The sequence below is a fragment of the Micropterus salmoides genome, unplaced genomic scaffold, assembly GCF_014851395.1.
Source record: "Micropterus salmoides isolate LMB-PRFRI ecotype aquatic unplaced genomic scaffold, ASM1485139v1 Ms_hic_scaffold_12, whole genome shotgun sequence".
NCBI lineage: Eukaryota > Metazoa > Chordata > Actinopteri > Centrarchiformes > Centrarchidae > Micropterus > Micropterus salmoides.
This window is the reverse complement of record NW_024040263.1, coordinates 13,189,038-13,207,338: the sequence shown is the minus strand read 5'-3', so window position 1 is coordinate 13,207,338 and position 18,301 is coordinate 13,189,038. Positions and strand designations below refer to the sequence as shown.

At 40.4% G+C, this 18,301-nt stretch overlaps 1 protein-coding gene across 1 annotated transcript; it reads right to left on the bottom strand.

Moving 5' to 3' along the window:
* Positions 1 to 279: 279 nt before the first annotated feature.
* Positions 280 to 17,380, bottom strand: haspin (histone H3 associated protein kinase). Its single transcript, XM_038713454.1, is given in 17 exon segments — positions 280 to 665; positions 3,074 to 3,176; positions 3,279 to 3,421; positions 4,066 to 4,154; positions 4,759 to 4,838; positions 5,053 to 5,144; positions 5,236 to 5,298; positions 5,465 to 5,550; positions 6,224 to 6,283; positions 6,285 to 6,407; positions 6,637 to 6,779; positions 6,947 to 7,091; positions 9,890 to 11,957; positions 12,132 to 12,221; positions 13,146 to 13,298; positions 13,423 to 13,590; positions 16,934 to 17,380. Coding segments are annotated over 17 exon segments (3,969 nt in total). The 5' UTR covers positions 17,095 to 17,380; the 3' UTR covers positions 280 to 463.
* Between the last annotated feature and the right edge of the window lie 921 nt (positions 17,381 to 18,301).

Here is an 18,301-nt window from a genome sequence, read left to right as displayed (position 1 = left end):
GTAGTAACGCTTTCCGGTGTGTACACATATCCTAAACAAGTACTCCTGCTGACAGAAAATAATTTTTTTAAATTTTACTTTTCTTTTGTTGAGAAATACCTCTAAAAACGCTTCACATTAAAGTACAGTCATTTTTATATCACAATATTGATACATTTTGAGAAAGCGCATTTTGTGATAAAATCAATTAAGAGACTGTTGTTGGACCTAATCAGTTATACAAATATGTAGCCAATGCAAGGACAGACATAAGTAAGCTTCATTAGGAAATTTTAAAGACACTATTTTAAAATAGTCTTTTTAATAATCTTTTCAAACGACATCTGAAAACACTGTACATTAAGTGACCAAGAGATCAATAACTGTCTTAAATTGTCAGAGGTCAAGAAAGGATGTCGGGCAGACTGATGACTAAAGAAGACCTTCATACTAAAACAGTCTGAGTGTGTTCAGTGCTCACATGCTACTGAAACATGGGGCAGTTTTGCAGCGCCTCAGTGGCAGAGCTGTACTGTAGGACGTTGTCATGGAAACGAGTCAGCTCCTCTCGCATGTACTTGGCGCCCCTCCCTCCTGAGCCCCGGTACTTCATGGACAGCAGCTTGGAGCACAGGTAGTGGAGCCACAGCACGTTGGTATGGGGGTGGTAGCTACTCCAGTTGTTTCTGTCAGGAAAGAAAAAGCAGCTTGGCATTAACCCTGAGATGTACCCAGTACCCAGCCACAGCCTGTTCACCCTGCTGGCGCCTCACAACAGATAAAGTATCTGCAGTCGTACCATCAGACTTCAGAGCAGCTTCATCTCTTATCCAGAAAGTCCACTGAGTCTGGCTGTGTCTCCTTGCTGCTGCTTACAGTTTGGTTCCATCCTCCGCCCAGCGTCAACTTCCACTAGAAGCTCTCAGATGCATTTCAGGAGCAGACCACATTGTGGGTTGTTTTTAATTTATCATTTTTGTGCTTCTACTATGCCTAACGTTACCGGCAACGGCTCTCTGCAACCACTTTTTTGGTCCGTTATCTGCATGGCTGCATATCCCACGGGGAGCATTTCAGAATCTGAATGTTTAGATATTGTTGATTTGGTATTTAGGGCTTGCTTTTTGTGCGTCTAATATGATCAAGTAGGCTATGTAGTTAAAAGGTAAATCTTTTGCCTATTTTAACGATCGGAAGATCTGCACGGGGTATTTTATTTTGAAGAGTGAACGGATTCTCTATGCCGTTCTGTGTCTGACTCGATTTCAGTCAAAAAAAAACCATAGGCTACCTGCTGTGTACTGTCTGTGGAGCGGAGCGCCGCTTTTGGGACTCGCTGCGGCCGTGTCTGGTGGACTCACAATGACTAGAATGGCCGCAATTAGCTCCGGGAGCCGCGGTGCAGCCATAACTAGGGCTGCAGCTAACGTTGAGTATTCGAAGCTGCTGAACGATTCATCGATGCGTCGTTTAGGGAGTACTTTTGCTTGGCGACAGTGGCGCCCCTGCCCCCCCGTAACAGGATCAGCTGTGCACGTTTACAGGTTATAGATATTTATTAAGCCTTTCGGAAATTCATAGTGTGTCATACAGCAAACATCAGACCAAAAACCAGACAGCTGCTTTACAAACACAAACATCACCCGAGTGCAATACAAGTTATACAACAGGCTCGTGCAGACTACACGACTTTCAGCGTCGGCCGATGGCCATGCGGTTCACACTACACAACTTGCTGTCATGTGACGGGGATCTTAAAGTCGTTGTGGCATTCACACTACATGTGACAGGGTGTCACACACTACACGAGCTGACTGCAGCTGTGTCACCCGACGCTGGTCTCCAAACCACGTTTAGTCAAGAAAACACACATGAAATGTGAAACGGGAAATGAGCGATCCTGCACACGAAACAGCTGTTGTTTGTTATTATAAAGATAACAGTTATAAAGACAAAGAATCTGGCTGAAAGGATGGATTAGCACGCGCAGGTAGCAGGGATTGTCTGAGCTACAGAGAGAGCTGGAGGTGAGTTAAAAGGTGCAGCTCCCCGACACCCAGTTAACTCATGACTGTGAGGTTACAACTCATGGCCCAAAAAGGAGAACAACAAACGCACGTGTGCACATTTTCAGCTGAGGACTGCGGCTTACTTTGGTTAGCCTTCAACTCAGCAATCAATCATGATTTCAGTTAAATGCTGAAGTTGCTGTTGCCTTGTCTGTGGTCCGCTGGCAGAACACCGGCTTCTTTCTGGTCAGCTGCCGTCGTTCTGTTGCCGAGGCGACATTAGTTTCGTTTTACGGTGGATGGACGGTAACATTACAGAGTTGTTGTTTTCTTTAGCTTGAAATAATCCCATACTTTGGACACTTTCTTTGTCTCTTGCTATTTTCTCTCTCTTCCTCCACTTTGCAAACAGCTCCATCATAATCATGTCTTGTTCGCAGCGTAAGCGCAACAGTAATAAATGTCCCTGCAAAACACTGTGCTGTATAGATAAATGGATTAAACGAAGCATTGATGCAAAAAATTTGTGTCAAAGCATTTTATTAATCGATTTAATCGATGAATCGTTTCAGCCCTAGCCATAACGCCACACAGGCGGACTCAGTGGACTTCGCGTGTTAGACCCCTTAATTCATCCTCAGCACTCCACCATGTAAAATTGTTTTATTTATATGACTTGTTTTATTATTCACCCAGATACTGTATATAATTTTATATATAACGTTTGTTTTTGTAAGCAGCATTAAGTGAACTACAACTTGATTTCAATATACAACCCTGTGTTGTAAAATGATAAATAAATCTTCCTTGCAGTTTAATATTTTAAATGAGCAGGATTATCCACAAGATACCACAATCATAAATGTTCAATAAACATAAATGCTCCTGCCTTTGGTATTTCTAACTTATCTGCTGACTTGGATTTCTAATTGACATTGATTCATCCATGTCAAATCAATAAGTCGTCCTATGCTGTCACTTTTATCCTATCCATTACAGGATATAGTTCTTTTTATAGGTGCTCCATGTGACACCTTTACCGCACAGAGAAACACCAGTTACATAGACACATAAATGACACTGACCCATTTTCCTGTCTCATCATTCTGTAGATATCAAACTGGTAATCCCCCTGGCCCATGAAAAGCTCCTCATCCTTCGAGATATCGCAGGACACTGTCAGATCATCTGGAGGGAAGAAAACACGTGCTTGTCGTTACTGTTCATGATTTTACTGGGGCTAAATATTCTGTGCACCAAATATGACAAGGGGTTCAAAGAATAGCTGACCGATTTCTAGTCTGGAGAGAGAGTAGTCAATGATGCGGACCAGCACCCCTTTAGTTTCCAGAGAGTGGACTGCTCCGTTCAGGAGGAAGCTCCCCGTCTTTTGCTTGGTTGTTTTGACCAGCACATTGCCCCAGTGGAGGTCCCTGCAGTAAACAGCACGGGGGGATAAAGTTGCTGTTACAAGACACCGACAAATCATCCATCACACTGACACCACATACACACCCAACTGCGTCACTCAGTTGGTGCAACACTGCAACGCCACATTTAATACCTGATGTGGCAGTAAAGTTCAAGCTGATACTAAATAACTACACAAAAGTATTTGTGGTCATAGGACGCTTCCAACATCCTATTTTTATATTATTTTATTTATTTAGTTAACATAAGCTCTGAAAACAGAAATCCACAGATGGCCATTATGAACTTTATAGCAACTAGAGCCGAGAGCCTTCAATAAATTAGTCGATCAACAGAAAATTATTCATTATCGTTCGTTATTGATGGATGAAGTTATTTTTTTAAGAAAAAAAAAAAAAAAGCCCAAATTCTCAGGTTCCGGTTTCTCAAATGTGAGTAATTGCAAGCTTTCATTGTCTTTTATGGTTGTAACGTTTGAAGACCTCATCTTGGCCTCAGGGAAACTGTGATGGACACTCTCTCTTTTCGCTGACATGTTAGACTTTATATACATTGCATCCTGTCCTGAGCCCTGATCCACGCAGACAATCACAGCTACTATAAATTGTGAGAGAGAGTGTGTCTGTGTGCGTGCGAGTGAGTGTACCTGTGTTCAAAATGTAGCTGCTGCTCAGCAACAGCCATGGCAGCAGTAACCTGATGAAGGATGCTCTTCGCCACCCCTAAAGACGCCAGCTTGACAACACAATAAAGTCTTGAGGTTAAGGACTGCATTTGTACTCTTGCACAACAATAAAACAGTCAGTGTATAGGCTAATATATACAAAGACTTATTTTACCAATGAATACACTGCATTTACAGATGCTCAGCTCCAGCATTCATATTTAAGGCCTAACTGACATTAAGTTATAATGACTACTATTTTTCTGCATGCAGTCTCTTTATTAATGTTTGAGCACGTTTTTACAGCTAGTGTCATGTGCAAATGTAATGAGCTAAAGCTGGTGTGATGGGAGTAGAGAGTAATACTTCTGTTTGAGACCAGAGCACTCGAAACTCTGCAGTAGTGAAACTGGCAAGAAATGAAAGAGCAGACTGCAATTTATTAAAAGGAATTTCAGACCAAATGAAATAAAACTGCACTTGTAATTGTAAACATATAACCCAAGCTGAAGCTCTATCTCCGTGTGCTAGCTTCAGCTTTTTCAGAGAGAAAGAGGCAGAGAGATATTTTGAGCTGTCAGGACTGATAAACGCTCAGCATTGCTGCAGAGCACTGTACGGCAGAGGGAAAGTATTGAGTGGCCATCACTCTACACACTGACGCGGTGTGCTTACCGTTCCATTGCTGTTCTCTAAGTCAATGCCTCCAAACTCAAACTCCAGGATTATGAACAACTGATCCTTTTTAAAGAAATCTAAACAAAGAGAAAAAGAGGGACCCAATGAAACAGACAAAAACATGGTCCTAGACATAGATTTTCCCCTGTAGAAGGGAGTCGACCTGGTAAAGGCCATTTTCCATCAGCCACTGCAACCTGGAAGCCACGTTGTGCTGCAATTCTCTTCATTAGTGAATGCATATTAAATGTGAAAATTAAACAAATGTGAACAGGCTTTGCTCTCACTGACCTGGTCTGTCATTCTCAGAGCCTTTCTGCTGGTCGAAGGTGTCCCAGGCTTTCATGAAATCTGGAGGGTAGCAGCCTTGAACGCAGTGGAGGCTACGAGGGAACACGTCAAGTCACATTAGCACTCAAAACTACAAACAGACGCTAAGAGGCAAAAAGACAAAAGACCACAGACAGTGCTTACTCATTGAGACCAATAAATCCATGAGTCTGGTTCTGCTGCTTCTCTTTCAGGCTGCTCAGCTCCCTGACACAAAAACAAATGATGCTGTTTAGTTAGCGCTGGCCACAAGTCAACACACTCACATTTGATTTACAACTTTGTTGTCATGATGTCTTTAATGCACATGTTATACTGAGACTGTATTGTAGTATCCCAGCAAGGAGAGTCGTGTGATTTATGTACTACTTACTTTGAAATAATAATCTCATGGAGGATCTCTCCAAAGGTCTTCTGGTCCTCTCCATTCACCTTCTCACTGCCCTCTAGTGGAATGATCTGTCAAGACAAGAACCACTATTTTAATGCAACACACACACACAGCGCAACTGTTTGGTTCCTGTGTTTGAGCAAATTAACATTACACCCCAGAGTATGGAGATTAACTCTTTACCTAGGAAACAAATATGTGATCAAACATTTTAAATTCAAGGTATACTCACTGGCTTTCTCCCCCCTAGAGCTATTGACCGTTTCCCCACAGCCTTCTTCAGCAAATTACATACAGTATGCTCAGGTGTTGTCACATGTTGTTAACTACAACTGCTTGTTATGTGACCAAAATAAGCAAGTTTCATTCAGTAAAGACGGACATGGAATACAGTCAAAGGGGTGGCGGTTAGTCCACCACTTGCATCCCTATGTACAAAGGCTGTGTCCTTATCGCAGCGGCCCAGGTTCAATCTGACCCATGTCCCTTTGCTCCCAAAGATATATAAAAAAAAAACCTTGAGAGTTTAGAATATTTAGTGACAAATTCTGAATTTCTTACCAACAGGGAAGTCACACCCCTCTTTGAAAATAAACTTAAAATTGTATCAACGGCATTGTATCAACACTTAAGATGCAAAATGGTTTATATCACATTGTTAGATCTTAGGCAACACAATGCAAATCACACAAACTAATGCACACTTTTGTTTTCTTTTTTTTTTTAAACATACTCACATACCTTGAGTGCAACAGTGTCTCCTGAGGCATTGGTGGTGGAGAAGACCTCACCGAAGGTCCCCCTCCCCGATCTTCACACACTGTTTCATTCGCTGAGGAAGTATACACTCCTCCCACGGCAGAGGACGCTGCTGGCCACACTCGGCATACACCTTCTCTGCATCCGACAGATCTGCATCCTCACACTGAGGCAGGAGGGAGGAGGTAACACATAAAGACAGACAGGAGATTCGTATCAAGTGTAATAACCTATTCAGTCAAACACAGAGCGTGTGGTACAAACTTGAAAAGCATCTTATGCTTCACTGCATCAGTGTTTGTACGTTACTCTGTGACTCAACATGAACTTTTCATAAGCCACTTGACAGGATGTGTGCTCTCATGACTGTCATGGTTGCATATGTGCACTCTTACCGGAGAACTGAAACTCAGCAGCTGTGACCGGAGGCGTTTGGGGAGCGGGGTCCGAAAGGGTGTGGCAAAGAGATCCTGGCTGACATCAGCTAGCGCCGCTCTTCTCGGAGAGCCTGCACATGAACTCCTCGGAGTGAACAGCACTAAACAGAGGGAACAAGGGACAGGACACAAGGAACAAAAATTAAAGGAAGGAAAGATCAGAAGTACACAATCATTGAAGTGCCAGCTGTAAATTAAATACAAAAATGTTAATAGTCCCAAATAACTGAGGGAGAAACTACAATTTAGTGGTGCGCTCGTGTGTTACCCATTCCCTTGCGGTGAACAGAGAGGGCAGCTTTGAGTCGGCTCCAGGTTTGTGTGGTAGGTGTGAAGTCAGCCAACAGAGATGACAGGTTGAGCAGACTCGCTTTCACCGGGGTGGAGAAATTCATTGCAGTTCCCATCAGCTCCTGCGCAGAAGCGAAAACAATACACACATTTAAAGAAAAATCCAAAAACATAACACACAAAACATTCTCTCTCTAACCTTTTGTGATACTTAGCCATGCAGATAATTTGGGGTTTTATTTGCTCAGGTTTTGACATATTAGCCGCCTGTCCATTGGATGGAATACAATTTTGTTTGTGGCATTCACAGCAATTAAAAAAAATTTTACCTTTAAAAACCTAACAAAGTGCACTTCAAGACACTGTCCCAGTTAAACCTGCAGTGCTGAACTTCTGTCTCCCCCTTCTGACGGTGAGAGTAACTACACCACATAAAGTAAAACACAGTTGATGCATGCTTTTTTAGGCTCTGCCATACTGGGTTGCTGCGGTCTCTAAAATTGCTTCCTCCTTCAGCTCTAAAAAAACAATTATTCCTGGCTGGCATAAAACACAGCGTGGGAATGTGGCCATAGACACCTGATTCAACAACTCCAGTATACAGAGAGATTTACCTGGTGTTGATAGGGTTAGGTAGGTCCCACACTCTTACTTTTACACATTGTTAGTGAGGACAATCCATAGACTTTACTGATAACACTTTTTATTCAGAAACTGCGTGTAAGAAAATAACCTGGTCATGGGTAATGTTTTAAAGGTTGTTTTTATTAACAAAAACTTTCAGTGGCGTAAGCAGGGGTCTCATTTATAAAACTATACATAGAATCCTCACTAAAAGTGTATGTGCGCCCAAAAGCCAAAAATGGCGTACGCCAAAAAATATTCAGACTTATAAAACTGTTCGTACGCACAGTTGTAAGCAAGTTCCCTTTATAAATCACAATCAACTTGAAATGTGGCGTATGTGAGGGAGCTCCATGGCCAACCCTTCAAACCGGAGCTCCACCCCTTTATAACCGATCTGCAGGAAGGGGCATCCCTCTTGAGTAGTGACGTCGCTGGCTGCAGGGAGACACACACACATGCACCCCGGTACTAATTTGGATTCCCCTCCTTTGAAAAGAGATTAAACCAAATACACTCCACTTGTGTTTAAACATTTATTTAGGCTACACAAACAGTCCACTCACTTAAGAGGCTGCCCATGAGTTAAAAGAAATATGACTTGTTGTAAATGACATAAAAATAATGTTATATTTCCATTATGTGTTTTTACAAGCAGCACATCACATCCACATTCTGGCGCACAGCATTAGGCTCAAAAAGGCAACGAACATCTGATAATAGGCAATATGAAACTATGCTCTCCTATTTGCTTGACTGACGCACTGAAAACGGCATCAATTTAAATGTAATTTTTCCTCCTGTTCACCTTATTTATGAGAATAAATTGCACTGCATGCAAGTATTAATTAATGATTCCTGACTGAACTGTACAACATATTTGAGGCGTTCTTTTGCAGAAATAGATATCGGTTTGTGTTTATTATCCTAAATCTGGATCTTTTTGTGTGCTGCAAATGATCTTAAATTGTGTTTTTTGCGCACTTCAGGGAAAGTCAAACGGGTGTTTGTTTATTCAGAAAGGCTTTAAGCCTGCAATACTCAGAGGTGATATTTCAATTTATTTTACACAATAGTAGGCCTACTCATTTCAAACCGTTTCGTCCTTCTGCCATGTGCGTAGCCGTTTCTCATTTCTCCTCCTGTGCCTACACATGGTTCAGAGTTTACTTACAGGACCGCACATTCTCCCGTCAAGTTTGTTTTTTATAGATCACAACCTTAGCTTCGGAAGTGGTGTACGCACGTTTCCTGTTTTGTACATACGCACCATTTATAAAGGAGACCCCAGGACCTTATCAGGAAAGTATCCCGATTGCTGTGGTATTTTCTGAAATGTCATTTGTCCATGCTTTGAACCTCACAAAAATCTGCTGTATATTAGAGAGGCATCATGAATCTTTTGTCCCCATTTGCACAGACAAATTCTGACCTCAGTGCGGCATCACGTTAAATGCAGATATGTACAATCACTGGTATTCCCTGGCAGAATGGATAGACGCCAAGATGGTTTCAGATAATAATGAATATTTGACAAATAAGGTGATGTTTAAATGTTTTCTTGTGACAACGTGAAGAACGTCACAGAAAGAAACATTCCCATTTGGTGATAATTTCTTTTATAGTGATGCTAATTGTCCACTTTACCAGCAGCCTGTTGTACCAGCTGTGTGTAGGTTCAAACGTAGTCAGGTTATAATGTAAATTATTACCAAGAAGTGCATTACTAAAATAAAAGCAGTTGCACCACAGAGATCAATTACAATGCAACACTACGTAACTAATTAGTTACACATGCCTCAGGGTAGGTGTAAATCATAAAAGTCATCATAATGTCACATCATAATGTTTCATTAATTGCAACACAATAATCCAGAGAGTCCTAATATATTTATATAACATTTGAATAGCAATCTAGCTTACTATGATGTGCTACGATGCCAAGTCGCTCATGCCTGCCAGAAAGCTAATGCAATAACCATGAGGATGAAACGCTTATCTTTGATTGGCCACTTGCTTTAGTTATGACTTTACGTCCAAATTTGTTATGTTCTGCCCCAAGTAATCGCGGTGCAACCAATTTTAGTAGCTGATTTAGTTACAAACTAACTCGTAGTTACTAAGCCTCCAGAGTCAAATTTACACCCTAACTTAGGAGAGAACTTAAACGCAGCTATTAAAAGTCTTCACTTTGCTAATTTTGTCTGATAACTGCTAACCATTAACTACAGTACTCAATAGATAGACCTAATCTTCCAGCAGGACTGTGCTGTGTTTGTGTGCATGCTGTTCTCACCCTTGGCTTTTGGTGTTGTGTGGAGATCAGCTCATCGATGCTGCAGTCCACGGCCTTGTTGCCGCCTGTCTGTGCAGTCCTGGCTCTGAACACGTGCATGCTGGCGTTGCCTTTGTTTTTCCAGCGATTCACACTCAGACCGCTCACACACGCCTTCCTTGTCGTCCCAGGTCGGTCCGCGGACGTGCTCCTCCTCTTCTTTTCTTTAAGAGCTAGGGAGGGCTTTCTTTTTCTTTTTTGGGGAATGTTGCAAGAGTCCTTTACAACTTCTTCTTTGTCTGAAGTGATCTTTACTTCAGAACTAGTTGAGCCTCTTTTTTTCATCCTGATTTTCATGGCGTAAGTGTCTTCATTACAGTGATTAGTGTCGCCCTCAGATTGGTGGTTATTTTGTGTCTGGTCCTCACGGACTGAGTCCGACACAACTGTGGGTGATTTAGGTTTTGGGTCTTTGCGCTGCAAAATTTCTTTCAGTTGTGATAAAGTAACTCTCTTCATCTCAACAATGAGTTTGTCAGCTAGACATTTCTTCTTCAGCACCGCTGCCTTTTCTTCTGTTTCTGATGGTGTCTGGGCTTTCGCACTGCTGTTTATTGACGCCATCATTCTCTCAGTGATTTCTCCAGTATGTGTGAGATCTTCTGGGTCGTCAATGTTATGTGCACGGCCATTTTCAGACTTGTTTGCATCTGGATTAGCGGATGTCTCATCACAAGTCAAACCCATCTCTTTGTGCTGCATGACCCCTTTTAGCTGCCGAACAGTCAGTTGTGACAAAGCACAGTATTTGAGCCGAACGGTGCATTTCTTAGTAAGACATGTGTCCTTTACTGCTACAGCATCCTCTTCAGTAAACAGTGCTTGCACAGGGCTGTTGGCTGGAAATTGTGTGCCCATGATGCACTCAGAACTGCTGTCTGTGTGGAAGCTAGACTCAACATAAATGACTGACGCCGACTGCTCCATGGATTCCATTGTGGATGAGTGTTCAGCTGACTGCTTACAGTCAACTGATGGTGAATTGTTAGTGCTTTGACTGTCAGTCACTGAAGCTGCATGTTCAGGAGACTGTAAATAATCCCTGGTGTTATTGTTAGTAACAGATAATTGAAGATTAAATGATGGTTCTGAAGACTGTGAAATGTCAATTGTCTGGCCAATGTCCACAGACCGTGGATGTCCATTTGTTTGCCAGCTGTAGACTGAGCCTGAAGATCCCAAACAGGAGGAGTAGGTTGTTTGACTGCATAGCTGAGTCACAGTGAGGTTGTCCAATCTTTCGAGCTGCACTGTGCAGCGCTCGGTCAAACATTTCTCCTTCAGAGCCTCTATCAGCCACTCTAACCCTCCTGCTGCTGACACAAAACAACTGCTGCTATCACTCTCATTTGTACAGAGTAGATTTAGACTTGGCAATTCCCCGACATTCTTGTTTTTTATGTCTTCACTGTGACTTTCGGCTTCCTCATTACAGCGACGTCTCTTGTTAGTGCGCTTGGGCTCCATAAATAAATCACCAGATGGTTCTTGCTCACCAAGGCTGGACTGCGGCTTCTCCTCAGAACAAAGCCCAATGGGTGGTGCAGAAAGTCGTGGGGAGGTGGGCTGACCCGGTGAATCCAAGTCTTCTTGGAATGTGCTTAAGACACCTATAGAGCTAACTGACATGGACGGAGGGGTGCAAGACTGATTATTGATAGATACGGCTTGAAGGTGGGGCCGTTTTCTGAAGGAGTCTGCTGAGGGTGTAGAACAAAAAATGGGTTTCCTGGGGCAGGGTCCGAGGCTGTGGTCTGCCAACTCATTGAGGGAAATCTCCCGGAAGGGGTTGGTGGTATAGCTGGCAGTCCCTGCAGCGTTCATCGAGTTCTCTGCACTTGAAACCACAAATGCTGGGGGGACCCTCCTCTTCCTAGAAGGCCGAAAATTCCTACTGGAACCAAGGGCTCCAGAAGCAAAATCATCTGAAGAGTTGAGTGGATTGTATGTTGCTTTAGGGAGTTTGGGTTTGGTTGGTACAGTACATCTGCGGCGGGTTACAAAGCGGCCTGCAGAAGGAAGATGAACACTGAGAAAAAGAAGAAGAGAAGGAAGAAAGCTAATGGTTACAGCATTTACTGAAGACATTTAGCTTGTGTTCAAACTGTCAATGCGTTTTTCTCATGCAGAGCCAAAGTTGGTCTGAAAGCACTCTTCAGCTAATTATTGAGGGGATCAACAGACTGAGAGCCTGAATGCTTACTTAGAGTCTTCCTCACTTCCGCTGGTCTTTGGAAGCTGCTGGCAATTCTGCCTCATCAAGACTCCTGGCACAGATGCATGCCGGCTTTTCCTGTTGACGCGCAGAGACAAACATCATTTCAGAAACTCATTAACATACAGAAAACTAAATTAGGGAGCACACAGATATACATTAAAAAGCGCAGTTTTAAAAGTACAGACAGGAGAAGTCACAACAATTCACAACAGATTTACATGATAAACGACAAGGGATGGGTGATCGTTCAATATTATAAACAATATATCATGATACATAACCATGCCAAATTTATCATTTCCAAAAACAACATTTTAAAGGCTGTATACTGCCACCATCAATCTCTACAAATCAAACACTTGAAGGGTTATGGTTGGGATTAGGACCACAGTAAGACTATTGGTCTGCCAATCCTACAGAGAGAGGTGGCAGAGGTGGACAGACATAAGAGGAAGGGCTGCCCGAGAGGCTCCAATCTGGGAACAAAGTTCAAATCAGAGCAGTGTGTAGTGTGACACAATTCATCAATATATCAAAAAGTCAAGCGTGAGAAAATTACTCTATTACTGACAACTTGTACTAAACCTGGTTTCAGTTTCTCTAAAGTGAAGATCTTATGCTTTTCTCTGTAGCACGTCATAAAATTTTATTGTTTGTGTGGATTGCCGATCAAATACAATAAACTTGAACACCTTGTTTGTGGGCCCTGGGAACTGATGGGTATTTGTCTTTTATAATTTGTTATTTATATATATATAAAAAAAAAAAAGCAGTCCTGGCCCTGAGATCTCAAATAACACATCCATACTAAGTGGTGGGTCTGCTGCAACTCTTAAGTCCTCTGTTATTGCCACCAGTAATGTCAAATGTCTTGCTTTCAGACACTGTAGTGATAACGAATATCACATAACATATAATAAATCCCTCAAAACTCTGCACACGCTGACATCCCTTTACTTTTTCATAATGTGTTGTGCTCATGCTTGTTTGTGCACAGACCTGGTTCTCTTGCTCTGCAGAGTGGGCTGAGGACGGGGAAGAGAGGGGCTACTGATGTTCTCTTCATCACTGCTGGTCTCTGTCACACTTAGCACGGCCTTTTTCTTGGCAGGACGTGGCGCTCTACGACAAGCAACACTAGTCTGCTTCTCTCTGTGACATTAAGAATATAGGTCAGAATGTAGGTCAGGGAAAAATTACTTAAAGACATTAAATGCTGAAAAAACAAAACAAAAACAAAAAACACACACACTTCTAGGATATTTAATGACATTACTCAAAATTGACGGCTGCATATCTGTTCACAGAGCTGGTTCCAGCTGGCTGAGGACAGGAAGGAGGGGGGATATTCTCCTCATCAAAACTCTTCTCAGTCAGAAAGAGCATGGCCTTTTTCTTGGCAGGACGCGCCGCTCTACGACTAGCCACGCTAGTCTTACTCTCTCTACGACATGAAAAACAGATGAACAAGTTAGGAGCAGTATGATATTGAACATAAGACCAAGTAGATCAAGAAAAGTTTTTAACAATACACACCTTACTGCAGTTTAGACATACTGTACAGTACCTACTATGTTAGCTGTGCTATGTTAGCTGATCTATGTAGAGACAAAGCCACTCGCTTCTGCTTCCGCCCCATTCATCACATCTACACACAAAGTTCTTTGACGTTCATTAATGTTAGCTTCGCTCATTGAAAGATTTACAAATATCATACATAACAATACAGTGAGTGGATTACTAATAAATGATATCACTGACCACCTACCAATTTTTACAACTACACTCTAAACAGACATGGTAATAAACCAATTTCCAAAAGGGTCAGGACAGAAGAAACAATGGAGGCATTAAAAGTTGATCTGCTAGCAAAAGACTGGGAGTTTATAGATAATGAAAAAGATGTTGACAAAGCATATGAAGAATTTCTAAGAATATTTAAATTATTACATGATACAAATTGTCCAATTAAAAGATATAGCAGAAAACAAAAACAAAATGATAGACCGTGGATTTCCAAGGGATTACAAAACGCCTATAAAAAGAAAAATACACTTTACAGAGAATTTATAAAACACAGAACTATAGAGACTGAAAATAAATATAAGAATAAGTTCACTAATATTATGAGAACTTGTAAGAAAGAATACTACACAAAATTATTAGATAATAATAAAATATTAAAGGTATGTGGAACATTTTAAATAATATTATTAAAAATAATACTAGACAGGCTACTTATCCCCATTACTTCATTGATAATGATAAAAATATTAATAACATGGAGGATGTGATTAATGACTTCAATAAATTTTTTGCAAACGTGGGACCAAACTTAGCTGAACAAATCCCGGTTCCACAAACAATACAAAGTAGATATAATAATCTAATAGAAAGAAATCCCAGTTCAATATTTCTGATAGCAGTAGATGAAAAAGAAATAATAGATATTGTTAAAGAATGCAAAAACAAACCATCCACTGATCACGATGGAATAGATATAAAAATTATACAAAAAGTAATAGGGGGGCTCGCCAAACCACTAATGAACATCTGCAATTTATCATTTCTAACCGGTCAATTTCCAACAAAAATTAAAATAGCAAAAGTCATTCCTCTATACAAAACTGGAAATAAACACCACTTCACAAATTACAGGCCTGTCTCTCTACTGCCACACTGCCATTTTCAAAACTTTTAGAAAAATTATTTAACAGATTAGAGCAATTCATCGATAAAAATAAATTTCTCACTGACAGCCAATATGGATTTAGAAAAAATAGATCAACATCACTAGCACTAACAGAACTCATTGAAGAAATCAAAAACTCCACAGACAAAAAGAAATATGCAGTTGGGGTATTCATTGATCTAAAAAAATCATTTGACACAATAAATCATGAAATATTAATCAGTAAACTGGAACGAATCGGGATGAGGGGGGTAGTTCTAAACTGGGTAAGTAGTTATCTGAGAGACAATTTATGAAGATGGGAGATTATGCGTCTCAGTGTCTGGGCATGGCTTGTGGTGTCCCCCAAGGGTCAGTGTTGGAACCAAAGTTATTTTTATTAACCATCAATGACATTTGTAAAGTATCTGAAGTATTGAATTTTGTATTATTTGCAGATGATACAAACATATTTGGTTCAGGGGACAGCTTACAGCAACTCTTGGAATCAATCACTTTAATTCAAGAAAATAAAAGAATGGTTTGACATAAACAGGTTATCAATAAATTTGAGTAAAACTACATTCATGGTATTTGGAAACTGTAAGTCAAACAATCAAGCACAGATACAGATAGAGGGTGTTAACATAGAAAGAGTACATGAAAATAAATTCCTTGGAGTGATCAAAGAAGCCTCACATAAAACACATCAAAACCAAACTGTCCAGAAGTGTTGCAGTCCTAGCAAGAGCCAAGCACATTCTGGATCTTAAATCATTTCACATCTTGTACTGCTCACTATTGTTACCTTATTTGAATTACTGTGTAGAGGTTTGGGGAAGTACTGATCAACAGTCACTACAGCCACAAGTCATAATACAAAAAAGAGCCATGAGAATTATTCACAACGTTGGATTTCGGGATCATACAAATTCATTATTTCTACAGTCTAAATTGCTAAAATACCATGATCCAATTGAATATCAAACTGCAGTATTCGTGTTCAAAGCAAGAAATAGCCTACTGCTTGGGAATATACAAAAGATGTTCTCTGAGAGGGAGGGAGGGTACGATTTAAGGGGAAGGGGAAATTTTAAGACTAATAGATTTAGAACAACAAGGAAAAGATTATGTTTATCAATTTGCGGAGTTAAATTATGGAACAAACTAAATGAGAACCTAAAGCAATGCCCAAACATATTCCTTTTCAAAAAAATGTACAAAGAAATTATTTTCAGGAGGTATCGAGAAGCACTGTAGTAAAAGTAGGAGTGCTACTTTGTTTGTGTTTCTTTTTTTGTCTTTTGTCTGTTGTTTAGTTTTATTGTTGTTGTATTTTTTGCTGTTTGAATAAGTACATAATCGAGGTTAGATAAATAAATACTTGTCAATGGTCACTTTAATATTGTGTATATAGAAAAAAATTATTGGATAGATTTATAAAACAACATAATAATAAATATTGTAAATTGAAGAAATGTAAGAATTAAAGGGGAAGGAGTACATAAGTTTTACTGCTTCCTACTCCTTTTCGCACACGATATAAGTATGTTAACACAGGAAAGAAGGGTACTTTGTTTGCTGTTTTTAAACATTGTTGACATCAACATCATTTTTTTTTTTTATATATACTTTCTCTTGCATGTTCGAAATAAAGATTTCAGTCACATATGCGACTTTTTGGGTTTGTGGTCTGTGTAATTATGTATTTCTCACTGTTCTCCATTCAAATCTGCGCGGTGGCTTTGTCCAGTAATACACCCTCTATGGTGGTTCACCGGAAGGGGAGGGACTTAGGTTCTCTATACCAATAGAGATAATAATCAAACAATCTGATTAATCGGTGTCTCTTTGTGTGTGTGTGTGTGTGTGTGTGAGTGTGAGTGTGTGTGTGAGAGAGAGAGAGAGAGAGAGAGTGAGAGCGAGCTCTCAGTGTATGCAAGTGTTCATGTTACGTTAGTTCCCTTTTTATGTTACGTTAACTTACTGAATATAACGTATATTGGCAAATATACGTAAAAGCAAACCGTTCACTTAATGATAAACTTGGCGCAAGTTCCCTGAAAACCTAGCATAAGTAATAATGGTTTCTTCTCGCCCGTCGACTTGAACATACCTTATCCTCGTAGTTTTTGCGGGTTCAAAGACGGAGGTGTCGTTGTCTGTGGAGGGTGTGCTGTCGAAGGCCTTCTTGCGGTTGTCAGGTGAGATCCAGGCGGACACTTTTCGCTTCTGCTTACCGTACGTCTTCAGAAATAACGGCTTTAATGGCTTCATGTTTAGAAATTACAGCTATAACCGCGCCAATAAGCCAAGGACCGCCAAGGACTGTTCAAAAGCATTTAACGTTTCTAACCCAGATGAGACCAACGTCAGTGAAGGTTAGCCAAGATAGCCAGACAGCTCGAGCTTTTGCTAACTTAACTGTTTACTGTGAATATAAAAACGCCCTTACAACGTATTAACAGTGACCGATCTAAAAAGCAGTTTTATTCCATTTCCACGATTGATAGCGCATGAATGAGAGTCCACTGGACCCGCTTCTTGTTCAAACTGCTAGACACCGATGATTGGTCAACAACCGGTGATACTGTCAGCACAGCGCCACCTGGCGGATTGGAGTAATAATAGAGCAGGAGGACAGAGAGGAAGAAAGCATGTCCTACATGTATTGTGTTTACATACATGTGTGTATGTAAACACATGTCAAGTACGTGTTTATGAAGTTGTAATATTCAAGTATATATATATATATATATATATATATAAAACTATAATATCTTTATAAGGATTAACTCATTAGGATAATTCTACATGTGGATGTGTTGTTTTATTTTGTCTTGTGCAATGGTTTTGTTTATTTCACTGCAATATGAACTAAAATTGGCTCAAAGTGAACCCATTTATATGGGCAAAGATGTGAATGCCATCTTCTGGCCTAGAGTACAGTACAGCATGACCATAAAGTGAAATTAAATATGTGTAACCACTAGATGTCATCATTTTATTACAATACCCTGTCTTGTTTGAGTCTGCATACTAAACTGCACTCACATATTTGTGATATTTTTTTAAATGTTTATGTTGCCATATTAATTTTAGACATTTAAATAAAACATTATTGGGAAATTCATTTTTGGAATGAACAGGATGTTGATGACACTGGACCACTGTAATCTCTTTGTCATAATCAGTGGGCAACTGTATTTGCATCAGATGTGGAACACGACCAATTAGTTTTAGAGGTATTTAAATTTTGACTAGAGGAAAGGTCAGGACGTCACCAAAGACACCAGGATTCATCAGGACCACAAACATCTGTACCAAATTCTCTGATAAACTGTTAGTACCCTAAGAGTCTTTCTTGAATGTCCTTTCGATGTTGTGTGATTGTTGTGTGTGATTCGTGTCCGTGTCCGTATCTGTAGCTGTGCTCTGTCAATATGCTGCAGTTTTGGCCAGGTTTCTCTTGAAAAACAGATTT